This window comes from Empidonax traillii, unplaced genomic scaffold (genome assembly GCF_003031625.1).
Source record: "Empidonax traillii isolate 1590-97213 ecotype Southwest subspecies unplaced genomic scaffold, ASM303162v1 scaffold1322:size239206, whole genome shotgun sequence".
In the NCBI taxonomy this organism is placed as follows: domain Eukaryota; kingdom Metazoa; phylum Chordata; class Aves; order Passeriformes; family Tyrannidae; genus Empidonax; species Empidonax traillii.
In genome coordinates this window covers 37,101-54,983 of record NW_020956515.1, presented here as the reverse complement: position 1 = coordinate 54,983, position 17,883 = coordinate 37,101, and the positions used below count along the sequence as shown (strand labels likewise).

At 40.9% G+C, this 17,883-nt stretch overlaps 1 protein-coding gene and 1 long non-coding RNA gene across 3 annotated transcripts in view; one reads left to right on the top strand and one right to left on the bottom strand.

Annotated features, from left to right (window-relative positions):
- Positions 1–354: 354 nt before the first annotated feature.
- Positions 355–17,883, bottom strand: part of PCOLCE2 (procollagen C-endopeptidase enhancer 2) — a 29,222-nt gene continuing 11,693 nt past the window's right edge. The window contains exons 2-9 of one of the 2 annotated variants that reach the window (XM_027906558.1): positions 17,582–17,690; positions 11,649–11,904; positions 10,919–11,043; positions 7,915–8,051; positions 5,998–6,152; positions 3,696–3,779; positions 1,978–2,145; positions 355–843 (exon numbers count right to left, since the gene is read on the bottom strand). In XM_027906558.1, coding sequence (XP_027762359.1) covers positions 713–843; positions 1,978–2,145; positions 3,696–3,779; positions 5,998–6,152; positions 7,915–8,051; positions 10,919–11,043; positions 11,649–11,904; positions 17,582–17,690 — 1,165 coding nt within the window. In that variant the 3' untranslated portion in view covers positions 355–712. The remainder of the gene's footprint in view (positions 844–1,977; positions 2,146–3,695; positions 3,780–5,997; positions 6,153–7,914; positions 8,052–10,918; positions 11,044–11,648; positions 11,905–17,581; positions 17,691–17,883) is intronic. The other variant, XM_027906559.1, reaches the window with a different exon arrangement.
- On the top strand, positions 6,427–16,616 carry LOC114069632. The gene is made up of 3 exons (XR_003573805.1): positions 6,427–6,517; positions 8,711–8,839; positions 16,323–16,616. It is a non-coding gene; the product is annotated as an uncharacterized LOC114069632 (long non-coding RNA).

The following is a 17,883-nucleotide window of genomic DNA, read 5'->3' as shown; positions in this document are numbered from 1 at the left end:
CACTAAATTAATTCCTGCCTTCCTCCTCCCTGATTTCCTTACAGAACTTATTAGTGGCATTTACTAACTAGGCAGTCATCAGTGGGAAAAGCACGGTGCTGTTTTACAGTTCCCTAAGTCTTTGAAGGATAAATCCAGTTCCTGTTCAAATCAGTGATTCACTGACTTCCCTGTAAGGAGAACCAGGCCTTTAATCAGCAAGAAGGTGTCAGTCAAACTGTGCATGACCCAAACCATCAAAAGCATGTCAATTATCAAAAAGGAGTTTCTATGTTTAGCCTGCCCCACTTGCTAAATGATTCATAACTAGGTGGTGTATGATTTAATCTTAAAATAGTTTATTAAGCACAGGTAATAATGCAGAAATCCATGTAATAAAACAACTTCAGAGAAAAAGCGAAGTTAAAATGAGTTGCTATAAATATTGCACTTAGAATTTTTCATTTTACATACACAACTCCTTTAAAAAATTGGACAGTTATAAATTAACATCTTCCAAGTAACTGGAATTTGTATGTTTGAGATCAGGTGGCTGTGCTGCAAACCTTGAGACTCAGGAGGATTTGTTCTCACCCTGTACCTGTGATGGATTTCACTTTGTGCCAGCTGTGCTTGGGTGGCTGGAGGGAAGGAAGGGGCAGCGTGGTCTTACTGTTGACAATGAAAATTGTTTTTCAAGACAGATGAGAGAATGCAGCTGTAGAGTTCAGGTTTAACACGTTTTGTTTTTCAAGGCATTTAGCATCTTGGAGTTCTTAGTCTTAAAACTCATGACAAAGCTGTTGGGGAAGACTTTGCCTCTGCCATCTTCTTCCACTTGGCCCATGATGATGTAGTTTAAACCTGCGAAGGAGAGAATGAGATTACAGGACAGAAGTCAGTGATGTCACTTGGTAAGTACAGTTCCTCACCTGTGGTCTCTGTTCATGTGCACTGTTTTGCACAGTTAGGCACAAGTAGACACATAGCTAAATAATAAATAATCATCATTAAATAGAGGGGGGGATAGTCATTAAATGGAGAGACTGTCAGGTGAGTCTGAAAGGCATTAGAAGTGCAGCATAAACACTGGATGATTCAGGCCCCACACCCAGAGTGGAATGCGTGTCCTTTATTTCAGTGTTTGCTCAGATTTATGTTGATGGCCATGAGAGTTTATAATGCACTTAAATCTTTGCATTCCCATTTCCTCCCCAAAGACAGAAACGTTTTCTGGGTACACAGAGAGGCAGTCAGCATGGACTTGGCTTTGGGAAACCAACTGCATTTGCACATTTCCATGGCCCAGAAGGGTCAGGGCTTGGCAGGGTCTGAGGCTGGAAGGATTGGAATCATAAGGATATAAACAGGGAAGTTTAGATACTGAGTAAAGACCGTTAAATAATTCACAGATATTCAGGATGAGAAACACAGGAGTGTGGTTTGGAGCCAGCAGTCTGTGTAAAAGGAGACAGCTGGTTCCACCAAGGACATTATGATGTCTCCCAGTGTCTGCTTTCCAGATAACTACAGCCAAAAGCTAGTTTCTGATCAGGATTTTTCACTTTGTTACTGCCAACCTTGAATTAATATTCCTAAACACCAGTGCTATCCGGAACACTATCAGGGCTTTTTTAATGCTTATTAAATTATTTTGAATGTTTCCTGCTATGGTTCCATTTATGTAAAACCAAAATCTATTTGAGCTTCATTTGAGAGAACCAAATCAGATTTTACCTTGTATCACATGGCTTTTAAAGGAAAAAAAAAGGGGTTTTCGAAGTCCTTTGATCTAAGTAAGCCTAATCCTTTTAAAGTATAACTGGAAAATGCAACAGAAACCTGGATTACTGGTTATTTTTAGCTTCAATTGGTTATATTACTGATTATAGAAACAAGTTTACTAATGTTACTAATTTTTGTGGCCACATTTCAAGAAGTAGTTTTCAAAGCTGCTGTCTTTATCAAAACACAGAGCAGTTCTTCTTTTGTACTTACCTCTCCTGATGAGAGGGCACTGCTTACACACAACCAGAAGCTTGGCACTCATGTTCTTGCCAGCTTGTTGAATTGCCAGATTGCCCTCCTTGTAGACGTTGATGATGGCGATGGTTGCATGCAGGCTGCCAGCCCGGGGGGTCGTGGTGATCACAGTGCCAGTGATGACTGGGAAAGAAATGTGGTACATTTACATTTTAGACATGAGTTTTGTGGCACCGTAAAACTTAGTAAATATATCAGTGCCTAATAAGGAAACAATACTGGCAACAGTTCCTAAAAATATTCCTATCACCTGTAATAAATAACCCACTACTGTCAAATTTTGGTAGCACCAAATATGAGATGGTTCTAGGATGTGCCGGTCTCTTGCAGGCCCAGTTCTTGGGGTTGATAATTTCTTTAAACAGTCCAATTTTATCCTCCTTTAATGACTCATTTTAAAACAGTGCAGAAGTTGAAAGTCTGGTAGCCAGAAGCTGAGTTCCCAGCTCTCTTACACTCCCAAATGAGTAGCAGGGAATAGTTCATGCCCTAGGAACTAAATTTGCATCTGTCTGAGGCCTGATACAAATTTGCCAACTTCAGCTAAATGTACATTACAGATTAGACATCCTATCGCCCAAAGATCTCTCAGTATGAAAATAAAAATATTTTCTTTTCCTTGGGATGACTAGAGTACCTCCTAAGCCATCTTTGTCTGTCAGGAGGAAATGGTCATTGGTATTATCAATTTGTCTTCTTCTCAGGTCAGCTTTTATAAATTAGATATTCTATCCTGGGATCAATTAGATCTTCAGTAATCAAGTATGTACAGCCAGGTTTATTTACTAAACTGCATAATCCACATTTTGGGTTATGTGTTTGCACATTATCTTTCTTTAATACAGAGCTTTTAATTAAATTCAAGTTCAGTCAGAAAGAGAACTGTGGATTTTAAAATGCTGGGTATTGCAGCTATATTTCTAGAAACAATGACAGTGAAATGCATGATGAAAGAGAAGTAGCTCTTATTTTCCAAATCCACAAAGTCATCCAATAAACTTGGAATCAGTCATAATCTACGTACAGCAGACTTCCTATTCTTACCTTGGGATATGCTTACATTCACAGTAGCACATAAAATATTTTTACTCTCAGTCCTGCCATGGAAAAGGCTGAAAAATATCAAGTACTTGCCAACAGGTGAGACAGGAGAATGTGATTTATTACCCTGATGGTAGAGGAAAAAAACAAGTTTTCGCTAGTGTCATTTACCATCAGCCACAAGCGAGATGTGGTCAGTGAGAGGAGACCGTTTCTCCTCAGGGCTTTGTGTCTGTGCACACAGCAGTGCTTGGGAGTTCCACACCTTCTTCTAAAAACACCGTGGAGGTGTACACAGTGAACTGTGGCACAGTCAGCAGCTGCAGCAGGATGTGTTGGCTGCTTACAGACACGAGATGACACCACAGTAACCGAGTCCATCCTTCCCCGTGCTTGGCTGATGTTCTCGTTTGCTTTTCAGATGGAGAGAGACATCTGTGCAGTGCCTGTTCCAGAATATCTCCAAGGATGTATTGAGGGACACACAGATACTGCTGTCAGATACACATGAGGTGATGTAAAAATATAGCCTATTATATTAATGATAACTCAGAACTACATCTGGCAAAACTCCCTGGAGTCTAAAAACACAGTGCCGAGTGAACAGTTAAAAAGAGACTTTGCCTCCTTACCAAAGTTGCTTGAACAGTAATTGCTTTCCAGAGTCCCACTCCTTTTACACTTCTGCTGGCACAGGGCAACTGTAGGTTTTGCAACTTTTGGAAGAGAAGAAGTAAATTGAAATTGGAATGAAGCATTTGGTGCAAGTGCAAAGCAGTATGTTTAAAAAAAAAAAAGAGAAGAAAGATGAATAATCCTGAACTATACATGAACTAGATCTGGCATTGCAAGGCATGAGCACCACACAGGAACAATATTCCTTTTCTCTGCCATCACCTCCAATGATCATCTTTTCAGGTGTCTCAGCTGTGTCTGTTCTAGTGACCTGATGGAACGGGGTGTTACAGAAAACTTACATGTGATCACAGTGGGATCTTAAATATCTAACCAAGTGCTTTGCCACACAGCCCTTGTAGTACACTTGAAACATAATATAAATTACAGTAATGCCTCTGAGGGAGGGGGTGGCTTTTATTGGAAATTACTGTGATGGAAGGGATCAGAGTTCAAAGTCCTGATTTATTTTCTTTTTTCAGAATTTTTTACACAGCTTCCTGACATGTAGTACTGCATGGTTTTTATCCATGCCCTTTTGAAACACGTTTGAAGGGTGTATTTAACACTAGGGATTGACATTTCCATTCAGAAACGGAATGCTTTGTTTATAAACAACTGAATACAATTGGTATCTTTCTCCCACTTGGGTAGATGTTAATGGTGTCTGTACTTCCCTCAGCTGACCCTTTCTACATAACATGTTGGGATGCAGGACTTTAAGGCTTTTATATCCTTTTCAGATTGGATGGAGGTGAGACAGATAGATTTAAAAATTGTATTTATAGCATTTATTTCTTCAAGTACTAATGTTTTTATGCAAGATGGAGACTGAGGTAATTCTTGAAAAGTGCCTACTTAATATTTTATTCATTCTTGCCTGGAGTTCTGTGCAAGTTTGAACAGATCTGATTTCCAAGATAATAAGCTAAATCTATTTGAACTGGACACTTCGGAATGCAAATGATGGCTCAGAAATGTAACCAAACTGCAGAGCTTTGTTTTGCTGTGGTTTGTTTTTAAGATCAGAAGTGCTTACATCACACAGAACTGATCAGACAGTGAAAGGACCTCTTGCTTTGTCTGCCTGACAAGTGCTTTGGAAACGCTCCCTCTGTTGTCCTCTCTCAGATGAATCTGCGTGGTTTTATTTTCTGACACTGATGTTGTCATAAAAATTGGAGTTAATTGGTAAAGCTCACCCCTCTTCCCTCACAGGGTGGAATGATGGCAGAGCCTGAACGCGAGGGGAGAGCTGACAGCCCGGGTTACTGCAGACCAGGGCTCTGAATAACAACTGCATTAAAGAGTGCTTTAGAGTGAAGAGGAGCTGAATTATTTACTGTCAGAGCAGCAGTCACAGCAGAGTGATTTACAGGTCATTGTGATTTCATTTTTCTAATGTTTTCATCTACTTTAAATACCTTTCGTTAGCACTATTTAAACACCACAGCTCCTTGGTTTCCTGCCGATGGGCCACTGCTGTCCTGACTTTGGATGCATTTGAAGCACAAATCAGGTTATGCCTTGCAAAAACATCATAAATAATTCGCTTTTCTGCTATAACTGTGTCTTAAATCTCTCACATTCAGGTTACAGAAATTCAAAGAATGTATCCCTTCAGTATCTCAGTAATGAGCTGGTTTTGGCAACACCTTCAGAAAAATCCTCCTCTGATCTTTCATAGATGCTGTCTAGTCTAAAATATAAAAGGAAGCTTATTTTTAGGGTGACATATTTCTTTTTATGTTCCAAATAAACATAATTCTAGGAGGGTGTCACATTGACAGGGTGTTGGCAGAATATGAAGAGGGCTCAGGTGTGTTCCAGACCAATTTTGCTTGATGCTAATAACTATAGGAAGAAGAATGCAGTAAGATTTTTGCCTATCAACTTTTATAAAAGAAAGAATTCCTTTAAATAAAACTATTTCCTGAAATAGTTAGAACTTCTTATACAAAAGAAATTTGCTCATCCATTCTTCTATGGCATTTTCTAGTTAACTGTCCCAAATTTAGAAGAGACAGGAATGAGTTACTGTTACATTTAACTCTTGCCTGGATAGATTTCCTTTTTAAAATGCTAAGTAGATTCTCCCAGGTGTATATTAAGGTACTCTTTTGAGTCTATTAATTTTCATTAATTCCTTCAACATTTGAAATACTAACAAACCATAAAACTTGAATTTTTAATATACCCTCTACTTGTCCTGGAATAATTCATTTTTCTAAGAAATTATGTAAAGCCAGTAAAACTTACTTGAGGTAGCAGGGACTGTTGTGGTTGTAGGTGGAACTGTAGTTGTGGGTAACTTTTTTGGTCTAAATTTATAATGGCCAATAAAACCATCAGCTGTTAAGCTTAAATCGGACAAAAACTGAATGAGCAACTCGTTTCTCTCAGACAGAATAGGCCTGAAACAGAAAAACAAAATAAACTATTTCCATTATTTTGAATGACAAAGCCAAATAGCATTAATAGCATTCCTTAAGAAAAAAACAGAGTGCTTTTGTTTAATGTGTGAATGCAGTGGCTGCCACCAGACTAGCACTGAAAATACTGAATGGCTCTTTGCAGGTGTGTCACACACTGGTGTTCTGAGGATGAAACTCATTTTGGTGAATCACTCAAAACTCTGATTCCTGAAGGTTATTACCAATATGAGTATCCTTAAATTCTTCAGTGGGAATTCACTGCAGACCTCACTATGATGGGATGGAAGGGGCCAGACTAACACAGGGGGAAAATACACTGAAGAAATCCTCAGTATGTAGGGGAGGTAAGGAAATGGGGAGTTCAAAATGTGGTGTTTAATGAAAAACATGTTACACATTTGGAAAGGCTTAAGAAAATTATTTCAATTCTGGGTTCTGCAATTCTTCAACAAAACCACCAAAAACAAAATGTTTGGGGTTATTATTTCTGGGGGCTCACTTTCTGTCACTTATTGGACATTCATGACCAAGGCTTTAAAGAGCTCATTGAGTTACTTTCTTAAAATCTGAAATGTCATGGACAGGCACTGCTCAGTGCATTAACTTTCAGCTCCCAACTGCACAGCACCTTCTGTGACACTGTGACTGCCTCTGGGTGTGGAGGTGGTGCAGTAACCCTTGACTCAAAGCTAGTGTGTGGGAAATGATGTGGAGTACAAGTCTAGCCAAAGCAGCACTTCCCTCATTCTTTGGAGCTTTCCACAGGCCCTGTGTCAATATTCATTAATAATTAGTAACATCAAGTTTTCAAGCACAACCAGTTTTTGGAAAGAGGAGGAAAAATGAATATAGAGGCAAAGGAATCTTGGTGAGGAGAGAAGAAAATAGCAAGTGATTTTAAGCTGTAGTTTGACTAAAATGACTGTGTTGTTTCTTCCCAGCAAGTCTGAGCTCATGAGCAGGGCTTCTTCGAAACACTTTCATCAGGCCTTTGAAGTAAAAACTTGTCATCATCTCCCATTTTTTGGGGCAGATTGTCCCAAATCAGTTTACCCTGATGGCCGAGTCTGACACAAACACTGAGTGCCTGGCTGGCTGGAGTTCTCTGCATTTCCAGCTGCTGTGGTAGTGGCACAGCTCACTCTTTTCTCACTGCAGCACTGGCACAGGCTGGAGATGTAGGAGGGCACTGATTATCAGCTGCCCAGGAGCTTTGTTCTGCTTCCTGAACACCTGCAAGGCCAAATCTGAAAACTCTGAGCCAGCCTGTATATCCTGTCTTCTCAAAAAGTGGCTGAGAGAGAAATAAGGCAGATGAAGTGAGTAAGGAGCCAGAGAGCTCAGCTGCATCCTCACGCTTCAGTGTCTGTAATCAAAACATACATTAAGTGATGGTAAATGTTCAGCTGCCATTAGTATTGGCATTATACCAATGTGAAGAGCATTAGGATTAGTGTTGGTGTTATTAGACTGGTCTAATGAGGCCTGGGGGACAGGAGAGAGCAGGGGTTGGAGCCAGGGCTAGTCATGGAGAGAAAAGAGAAAACCCAGAGAGAGACAAGATACCAAGCAACTCCTCGAAGTTCAACTGGAGGTAGAAAATGTCGTGTTTACTTTAAAAAATAATAAAAATCTTTCAGAAGCCGAGTAGCAAACTGTAGCAGCAGCTACAAACAGTGACTGCAGGGCTGTGTTAGGACCCACAGTGGAGCTGAAGTTCAGAATTAAGGAAGTTACTCACGCTGGGGGACTGTCTCCGCAGTACTTCCCAATTCTTTTGGCATCATTGATTTCCCCACCATTAAACACTGCTACATAGTCATATCTGCAGTAGTTGTCTCTCTCCACATCAAACTTCTCGAACTTTAGCTCTATTAGCTACAAGGAAAATGTAAATAACTCATTTATTGGTGCTTCTTGTAGTGACATCTTCACGTGAAGTACTATTTGATTTTTTTTTCCATAGTGGAAAGTCCTTAATGCACTTAATTGTAAGGTATTTGGATCCACATGACCTCTCCAACAAATAGCTCAACATACGGTTCTACTATTCTGTAAAACATTTTCTTCTCAAGTGCATGCAAGTAACTTCTGATGAAGTTATTTTTATGGGTGAATGATAACAAGATAGTAGGTGGTAGGTGTTACGTTGCTTTTAAAATAACTGTACAAGTAGAAACCCCAGAAAAGGGGTGTCATTTCATCATTCAGGATACGCTGATGAGAAAGCAAAGGCAAAAGTTGGTAGAGCCATTTCACTGACTTCATTAACAGCAGGGTTTCAATCACTGGTTGCCAATGCTGTGTACATTTAATGCAGAATTTAAAAAGTTAGAAATTAAAATACTGATAGGAAAAAATTAGCAAATAGTAAAACTAAAACCATGAGAAAGTAAGTAGTTAAAAGAACTGTGTCTCCATGTCAGATTTCCTGAAATGTTGAGGCTTTACCAGTCATAAACTCCTGTAACTCTGGTGTTTCCAGTGCTGATCCATTATCTCCGATGACTCGTATTTATGGAATTTTTTTACTTAAGGAAGAAAAACAACAGACGAGAAAACAGAAATGGAATCTGCTGCTCTGAAAGGCAGTCCTGCAGAATGACTCTGTCAGTCATGTGCAGCGAGGAAGGGAAACACAGCCTAACTGCTCCATGGAAACAGAGGTAATATATGCATTTAGGTTGCTGCTTTATGTGAAGCACAGCAGGATTTAAAACATCTTCCCATAAATAGCACAGATGAGGCTTGAATGACAACACTCAATTGTGCTGATTGTAGATGTGCAGGATTTCCTTTTAAAGGTCTGTCTCAAACAAAGGTGGTATTAAAACTCCTAAGACTGTACAGAGAAAAAGGAGGAATTTGTAGATGGCTTACACTTGATTTGATTTACTAACACAGTAAAAGTTATCTTGTTCTGTATTCATTGTAATGGTAGCCTGTTAGCACCTGATGTCTTAGTTTTGCCTGACTAAGCTTTTGCACTAGTCAGATGTTTAAGGCATAATTTTCTTTCCCATAAAGCATGAGCAGCCTTGGGGCCTTGGTTTCAGAGATGACTAACAGGCTTGTTTCAAAACCCTCAGCATCGTGATGGAAAATGCCCTTTAAATGAAAGTGCCCATCTGAATAATATTCTTATGATCAAAAAAGATAGTATAGAAAGAAGCCAAGCAACTGGGAATAGAAATGCTAAATTCTTCCAGAGCAGGCAAAGCAGCAGGCCACAATGTCTGATTCACCACTGTTCAAAAGTGCACTTTGCACTAATAACTATTTCATGATAGAAGAGAAGCTCTTCATCTTCTGTAATATATAAATTATTGGTTTGTATTTAAAGAAACAAGAGAACCTTGTGTTATTGCTCACAAGCTCATGAAATGGAAATAGAGACAAGAGCACCTGAACTTTGGCAAAAGGAAGACTGAGGAGCTTTTTATGTGCACTTGAAGAGAGATGCTTATTCCCTGCTTCCTCAAAAACTGCTTTTATCACTATCAAAATTCTGCCTTATTTGCATGCAAAAAACCCACTGTTGCAGTAGATGACTAATCTATATTTGGAAACAGGTAGATTTATGGAACAGGATCACCAAAAGACACAGGATATAATGCATAAATTTTGATGCTTATATAGCCTTTCTAAAATCTTCTCTGTGAGCTTAGGAGAAGTTCTTAGGCTTATCTAGAGACATTTGGAAAGAACCAAAGTAATCTGCAGTCTACAGATAAGGTTTTAAAAATAACTGCCTATCTATAGGATTGTTACATGACCTGCATCTGGCAAACAAGGGATGTGGATTAAAGAGGAGTATAGGGAAGACTAAGCTGACATCTTGCTTCAGTTTAAGGGAGAAACTATCCTGAGAAATGGAAAAGGATGAAAGATCAGAAGAATATATTTATCTGGGGCAGCTTTTTTATTTTGAGGGTTACAGTCACGAGCGGAAGATGAAGAGGAAAGTCATCTTTACCTGTAAATGTATTTAAAAAGCTGGCTGTGGCAAGAAAAGCCACCTACCAAAACATTCAGTCACTGTAGACCTCCTGCCAAGGTACAGAGCAGATGGCTCAGCAGCAACCAGAAATGTGGATTGAGATTAGCCCTGTGGCACAGGGAACAAACTTGTGTTTGCCACGGGTGGCACAGGAGCCCTCTCTGTCTGCTGTCACATCTTGTCACATCTTAATGAGGTGGTAACGTGCTCTCATGGCACCTGGCTAATCAAGCATGTTATGAGATGGAGCCTTCGACATAGGAAATAAAACTATGAAATATACATTGAAAATCTCTGTCCAGGACACAGCCAGATGTATTCCCTGTGGTGTAAGAACAATAACACAATTTCTGCTCTTAGTAAATTCAATCAGCTCTGCCTGGGTACCTCAGTAAGAAACTGCAGCAACACCAGAGATGCTCAAACATTGTTGGACATAAACATAGCATTGGTCTGTTTGGTGCTGAGATGATCACCTGCCCTAACTTAGTTTGCCTAATGATTTGTGAATTAGCAAAATAATCTTAAAAGAACCCTGGTGTAAGAGCCTCACCAGTCAGAGATGCCTTAACAGGCTGGATTTGGGGGAGTGTGTCAGTGCAGGGCAGAGGATGGTCAGTGCGACAGGGGATGATCCCTGGAGTGTGGCTGTGCCTGCAGCGTGGCTGGGGCAGTACAGGCTGTGTCCCTGAGCCAGCTGCTGCTGGGATGGGAGTCCCTGGAGGTCATGCCAGCTGAGCCTTACCTGGTTCTTGGGGGCAACGATGTGCCAGGAGCAGGTCACTCCCGCTGGGTAGTCTCGCTCTGGCCAGTTGGGCGTCTGGAAGGACCCCGAGGGCTTCTCCAGTCGCCCCCCACAGTACTGGTCCCCTGCAATGCACACACCCAGCTGAGCAGGGCACAAGCATCATCAAGTCCAGCTCTTAACCCTGCACAGGACCATCCCCAAGAGTCACACCCTGTGCCTCAGAGCATCATCCAAACACCTCTTGAGCTCTGGCAGCCTTGGGGCTGTGCCCACCGCCCTGGGGAGCCTGTCCAGTGCCAACCACCCTCTGGGGGAAGAACCTCCTTCTAATAACGACCCTAAACCTCCCCTGACACAACTTCAGGCCATTCCCTCGGATCCTGTCACTGGTCACCAGAGAGATGAGATCAGTGCCTGCCCCTCCTCTGCCCCTCAGGAGGATGATGTATCTGCAGTGAGGTCTCCCCTCAGTTTTTGATGAGCTGTTACCATTTTACTGTTAGGCCCAATTCTTCCAATACTCTCACAATAGTCAATCCTTCTCTTTACTACTTTGATGAACTAAGATGGGTAAACAGCTATATTTTGCTATTTGCTAAGCAAGCTAATGAATGAATATGTTGAACAGCACAGTGCCTGATATCTCTGCCATCACATCTTGTTAATCATTAATGTGGCTCTCTGTAGAGCTGGACATTCATACAGCATGTATGTAACAGTTAATTACCTCTTTCATGTGGCTCTGCTGCAGAAAACTTGGCAATGAATCCACTTCCAGCAGTGTTGGCATCTGAAGTCATCTGCACCAGCATTTTATTGCTGTTGGATACGAGGGCGCCCGGTTTGGCAGTGCCACAGAACCTGCCGATGCGCTGGCCGTGGGCGTGGCCGTTGTAAATGTCCACAAAGTCATAGCGGCACAGGGGGTCGCTCTCCAGGTCCAGGTATCGAAAAGAAAGAACCACCACTTTGCCCTCTGGGACCTGCAAAGAGATGGAGAGAGAGAGAGGGGGGAGAGATGCATGTTGAGATGAGACTGGCTGTACATATCTGTCAGATCCCTCTGTCTCCCTGACTGTTTCCATGCCCTTCACTTCTCACCAGGAAGCTCTTTTGGTCAATTATGCTCCAGGCAAAGCAGGTTTTACAGTAATCTGGACCAATCATAAATACAAAGCTCTGGCCATCTCTTGCCATTGTCTTATTTCTGATCTGCAGTGTCCTCTAGTCAGGCTCATGCAGTTAATGACAAACCATCGCTGCCCAGTTCAGCTTGGAGCGTTCCTCTTATTTTCTGCTGAAATATGGAATCAGCCCTGCAGCTCCCTGTCACCAAGCAAGGTGAGGATGAGATTAACGTGAAAAAAAATGGAACAAGCAATTTACCATTTTGAAATGGCCTCTCTTTCTGATTTGGGTTATCAAGTTTCATAGTTTGAAGGATTTTTTTGGAATTTATTGACACACATCTTACATCATTTATAAATAAAATTAGAAACCTTATGGATAACACTATTTAGTTATTGGAGTGGCTGCAGTGAAATAATTACATTTAGAAAGACTATGTAAAACTATAAACAAAAGAACCATCAGTGGGTGTCCTCAATACACAGAGTTTTGTTTTCTGAAACATCTGAGGAAACATAAGGCAGGGCAAATCTTCTGACATGCCTGCATCTGGGGACATTGCAAAAGAGACAAGAGTACTGAGGAGGATGTAAATTAAGACAAGTTCACAAGGAGGAGAACATTTCCTGGGATAGAATTGCAAGCTTTTCAGGGAAAAAGCAGCATACTAAGAAGTGAAAATTAATCTAACAAAGCACTTAATGCTGTGTAACAGGACAGGAAAAAAGGAAACAGTATTTTAAAGTATAGAGGGACCTTAGACAGGCAAGTGTAATTATCTGCATTCAATCCATAGCCTGGTAGAGTGGTTAGCTATTAAAATAATTGCAGCTGTTCTGCTTTACTAAGACACTACTATAATTTTCTGCTTTAAACACACTTAATATATCTGCAGTAAGTTCATATTTAAGCCATGATATTTAAGAGTTCATGAATTTTTTTCATTCCTTAACAGTGACTCATTTTAAAACCCCAGTATGAGCTAAACTACAACTGAACTGTTCTTATAAGAAATTGTCAAACAGTGTTTTAATATTGTGAGTCTCAACAGTTAAAAATTACTTGTCAGGTCAGGTGTAGATGGAATTGCTGTAGATGGAAGTGACCATTTAACCCACAGCAGATACTGATACAGCAGCTCCAGATGCAGTGAAGAGTGTGCTGTAGGTGTGTTAAGGTGACTCGTTCATGAAGCTGCTTTTACATGCAGTGCTGATACTGATCCTGCGGCAGGACAGACCTTTTCTTGAATTTGGGGAGGTAAGTAATTCAGAGAAATGTGTGGGGCCCTTAAGCACAGTCACTGCTGAAAGCCATTACTTTATAAAATAATGTACCTGCTTATTAAAATCGTAGATGCCATTCACAAAAATAACACAGTTGTTCCAGTATGGTAAGTCAGTTAAAATTCTGTGGTCTGACTGGATGACAATCAGGAGTGCAGGGGATGGTGGTTCCCTCTTCTGGCAGCAGCCACTCCAGTCTGCAGCTACTCCCAAGAAATCTCCCCCTAAGCACAGGCATCTTCTCAAAACAGTCCTTTCCTTTCATTTCTACCATTTGCTTTTTTACATGTTGAAAAGTAATGTGCTAAAATCTGCCAGTGTTTATCCTAGGACATTTAAAATATTGTTCCATGAGAAACACAGGGGAGAAGGCAAAGGCCAGCGTGACTCAGTATTGTTTACTTTGAGCCTGATGCAGTGAGATGATGGGATACCTCAGAGGAAGAACTGGAAGGAATTCCAGCTCTTAGAAGAAAGGGGGGGGAAGAGGCAGAAGTCAAAGGAAGAATGATGTGATGCTTCCTCTGCAGGGTGTGCCTTATTTTTGTTTTATCCATCCAGCTGGTGCCTTTCAACAACAGAGGCACTTTGGCCTCTCCGTGTCACCAAGAGGGGGACTGACACATACTCACCCTCCGCCTCCCTTCTGATTTTAACTCCATGAACTTCTTTAGCATCAAAAATTACAATGTTAAACCCATGGGAAGGATGCCTTGCTCCTCTTGAAGGCTAATTGAATTTTAGAGGGAGTTTTTCTAGAGCATAATTCCCTAAAGCCATCTGTGTAGATCACTAACTTCTTCAAAAGAGCAGGATTATTTCATGTATACAACCCACCTCAAAATAAGGTCCCTGTAGTGTCTTTGGTTATCATTCACTGCAGGTATTCCATATGATGTTAATCAAAGTTTAGTTACAGTTAAAGTAGTGAAGCTGTTTTTCTGAGCACAAAGCCCTCTTCATCAAAATTCCTTGGTTTAGATTATTTACTTTGAAAATAATCTTTTGGTGGGGAAAACCCCTTAAATGCCAACTTTTGTAAATACATTTTGCCTAGTTTAAAAACCTGTGTTGTATATGGGTTTGATATATGTTCAATACCACATGTTTTGCCATAGCAGCCCTAGGTAGAGTTGAAAAATCCATGCCAAATGTATTGTTTCTCTCTCCTGAGAATGAATGTGGAAGTTATTTGAACCACGATTCCTGCTTAGTGGCTTCTACCCTAGCTACAATTTTAAAAAATTGTATTGGCTGGCTCTTCCTGACAGAGACACTAGATCCTGTTCATCTCTGTCTTTTGGCAGTACAACCATGTGTCAAGATCTGGTCTCTACTGGGAAGGCAGTTTTACAATGATATGGGCAAATGAGCGCTTAAAACATAGAAAAAATTATTTAAAATATTTCCCTCCCTCAGGGCAGATTCCCAACTTCCCTGCTAAGTAAATTTTTCAAACCTTGGTTATTGTCAGCAAACCTGCTGGAACACAGCTCCTGAACCTATAAAAACATAACCTTACATAACTCTGACAGTTGTCAGTATTATTGTTGCACATAAAGTTGTTGGAGTTTTATGGGAACCGAGCGGTCTGCCAGAAAAACACGGCACAGCGCTCCAGATTTTTGGACTGTGTGACACATTTATGTGAGGTGATGGCCAAGAAGGATTACAGAGTATTAGAAGTCAATGTATATGACAGGTTTGAGATAAAGCTCTATACATTACTATAAGAAAGGAAATAGCTGCACAAATGACTCCTTAGCAAAGCCAGCTAAAAGCTGCTGGGTAGTCTGCCAAGGTTGTAATAGAACCACAAGCATGTGCTGAACACTTCTTAGAGCTCTGAGAATGGAGAAGCTGTTTTCTTTAGCCAGCTGAAAAAGTCCCAGTCTCTTGAAATAACAGAACTATAATTGAGCTAGAGAGACTCTTCCAGCTTTAGCAAACCAGTTGGAAAGGTTTCAGCTGATACCTGCATGCTACACTGCTTTATCTGTATTACTCATAACATTGTCTATACCTATTTTCTTCTAAAGAACGGACTAGCTGTCATTCTGCCTCTCTGGGCCTGTCTGCTGCAGCTGAGGAGATCCTGGAGTTGGGAAAACAACAGCTCAGTGCTCCTCGTGACCCAGACACAAAGGGAACAACGTCTCTCTCAGCCTTGCAGACTTGTCAGACCCTGCCTTAGGCAGAGAATGTTCAGGAGGTGTTCACAGCCCTTGGCTAAAACAGGCAGAAAGGCTCAGTCACTTTCTAAGATGATGCCAAATGAGGAAGCCCAGCAGTAACTAGAGAGTATTTCTTCATGGCACTGGAACTGCTCTCTCACTTGGGTGCTATTGCAAGCTGTTCTGAGCCTCAGCAGTATTTGCTGAAAGGATTCTGGTGTTTAAATTCAGGCTAAGCAGACCCTTGACTGTCACACTTTCCCTCAGTTTGGTAAACTCTTTTTAAAGAGGGTACAGGCTTAGTCTTGCAAGTTTTGTAGTCCTTGCCTTCCCTACATCCTTCCTGTCCAGTAGAAGACAGGATGTTCTGCACAGGTGATGGGGGAAGAAATCAGCTTGGCTTAGTGCACAGAACTGTCTAACAGGGGTTAAATGAGGTGAAGGCACAAGCGAGCCTGGACTGCTACAGGTGTGCAGCCCTTCTCTGGCTTTGGGTGAGTTACAGAGAACAAGTAAGCAACAGTCAGAGAGTGGGAGTAAATGGCAGCACAGCAGAAAACTGGGATCAGGATGATCATGAAATGCCAGATGCCCCAAGAAAGCTGGAGTGTAGACACAGGTCTGCTACAACTTTGTAGTAATTGCTTCTTCAGTGCTGCCTCCTTTTTAATCTAAGTTTTCTAATGGTAAAAACTTTGTGCTGTTATGAACAAAATTATTATTCCCCTCCAGATTCAGTTTTGAACCTTTGAAGATCTAATACCGAATCACATGGGTGAACTAACTTTGGCCATTTTCCCCCTTTCGTTTAAGGCACGTGTGTGTGATTCAAAATGCAATTTGCATCTGCTCTTCAGATTGTAAGGTGGGCCCTGCTAATTGCTGTCACCTCAGCCCCCCCCCAGCAGGAAGCAGGTTGATGAGCACACCCTGTGTTTCACATCATACTCCTCTGGATGAAGTCAGTCACACATCAAAGGTAACCTCTAACTCGGCCCCAGTAATAATGCAACAGAAAGCTGCAGAAATCAACTGTGCAACTTTGCTGGGCTCCTCCAGTTAAAATGATTAAATTTACACCACTCATTTGGTACGAGAGTGGTTTTAAACCGAACACTGTAAACAGATCAATGTCTCCTGCTTTGCGTCAGCATCTCTATAGTAGCAGGAAACAATTATCCTGTGACATCCTATTGTCCTGCCAACACCTAGGCTGTGATGCAGTCTTTGAACTGAAGTTGTCTTCAGTGAGCCTGTCAGTACACAGAATAACTTATTTTTTTATGCTTTCTTATATTTTTCCATAGGCCTGAATATCATAAGAGTTCTTAGTGAACTGGGCCTGAAAAACAGAGACGGAATTTGGTGGGCAGTTTCAGATGGTTTAATTTGTGCAGATGTGAGGAAAAGTAATCATTCACTCACATCCCTTCTCTGAGTCTGGACATCCAGCACTGAATGTTTAGTCCTAGTTGTTTCATGGCATCTGTTGTCCATGAATATGATGTCTCTGCCCCCTGCACTCTCATTTCAGCATCACAGTATCCATCATCCCACATGCTTTCATTTCACATGGTCATTTATAAAGTAACAGCACTTCCCTGTTACTGTCAGGTTGCTGGATGACAGACTCCAGATGTCCTGCTGGCAGAACATGGCTAGCACACTATGAGCAAACCTGCCTGAATTTTTTGGATTTGACTAAAACTTTTTCTATGTCTTCTTGTCCAGAAAACTTTTCATTACCTCCCCCTCGAACCTTTTCTTCTATAAAACTCACTATTGTTTTCTGCAGTGACAGGAAGGGGAGATGTTTGCTTGCACGTGTGTTAATTTAAAACAATTAGAGGTTTATCTATGGAAGTCAATGAAAATTTGCTTCTGACATGAGGCAAGGCCAGTTCTATTTCAGCCATGAGTCTCATGTTACATCAACCCTAAGAAACTCCAAACAGTTGAGCTGCTTTCATTTCATTACTGCACACATGTTACCCCATATAAAACACTGGCATTAACAACAAATAGCTCTTCATTGTCTTCAGCACTGATTTTGTGATATTAAAAATTCTTACTGTGATTTTCCAAGTACATTTGCTGTTTGGAGGGTAGACTCCAGGAAATCCTTCACTGCCAATAAACCCTGACTCTCCAGATACAACTCCTCCACATGTAAACGTAGGCCTGAGAACAACAGGAAAAACAGTCTTAATTCTTAAATAGATTTCTTTTTTTCTTTTTTGTATAATAGTCAAGAGGCATGAACTGTCTCAAAAACACTTAAGTGTTTAAAAACATTGCTAACATTAAACATATATTTCATTGTTTACATAATTTGACTGTTGACATAGAATGTGCAATTTAATGCTCAAACTTA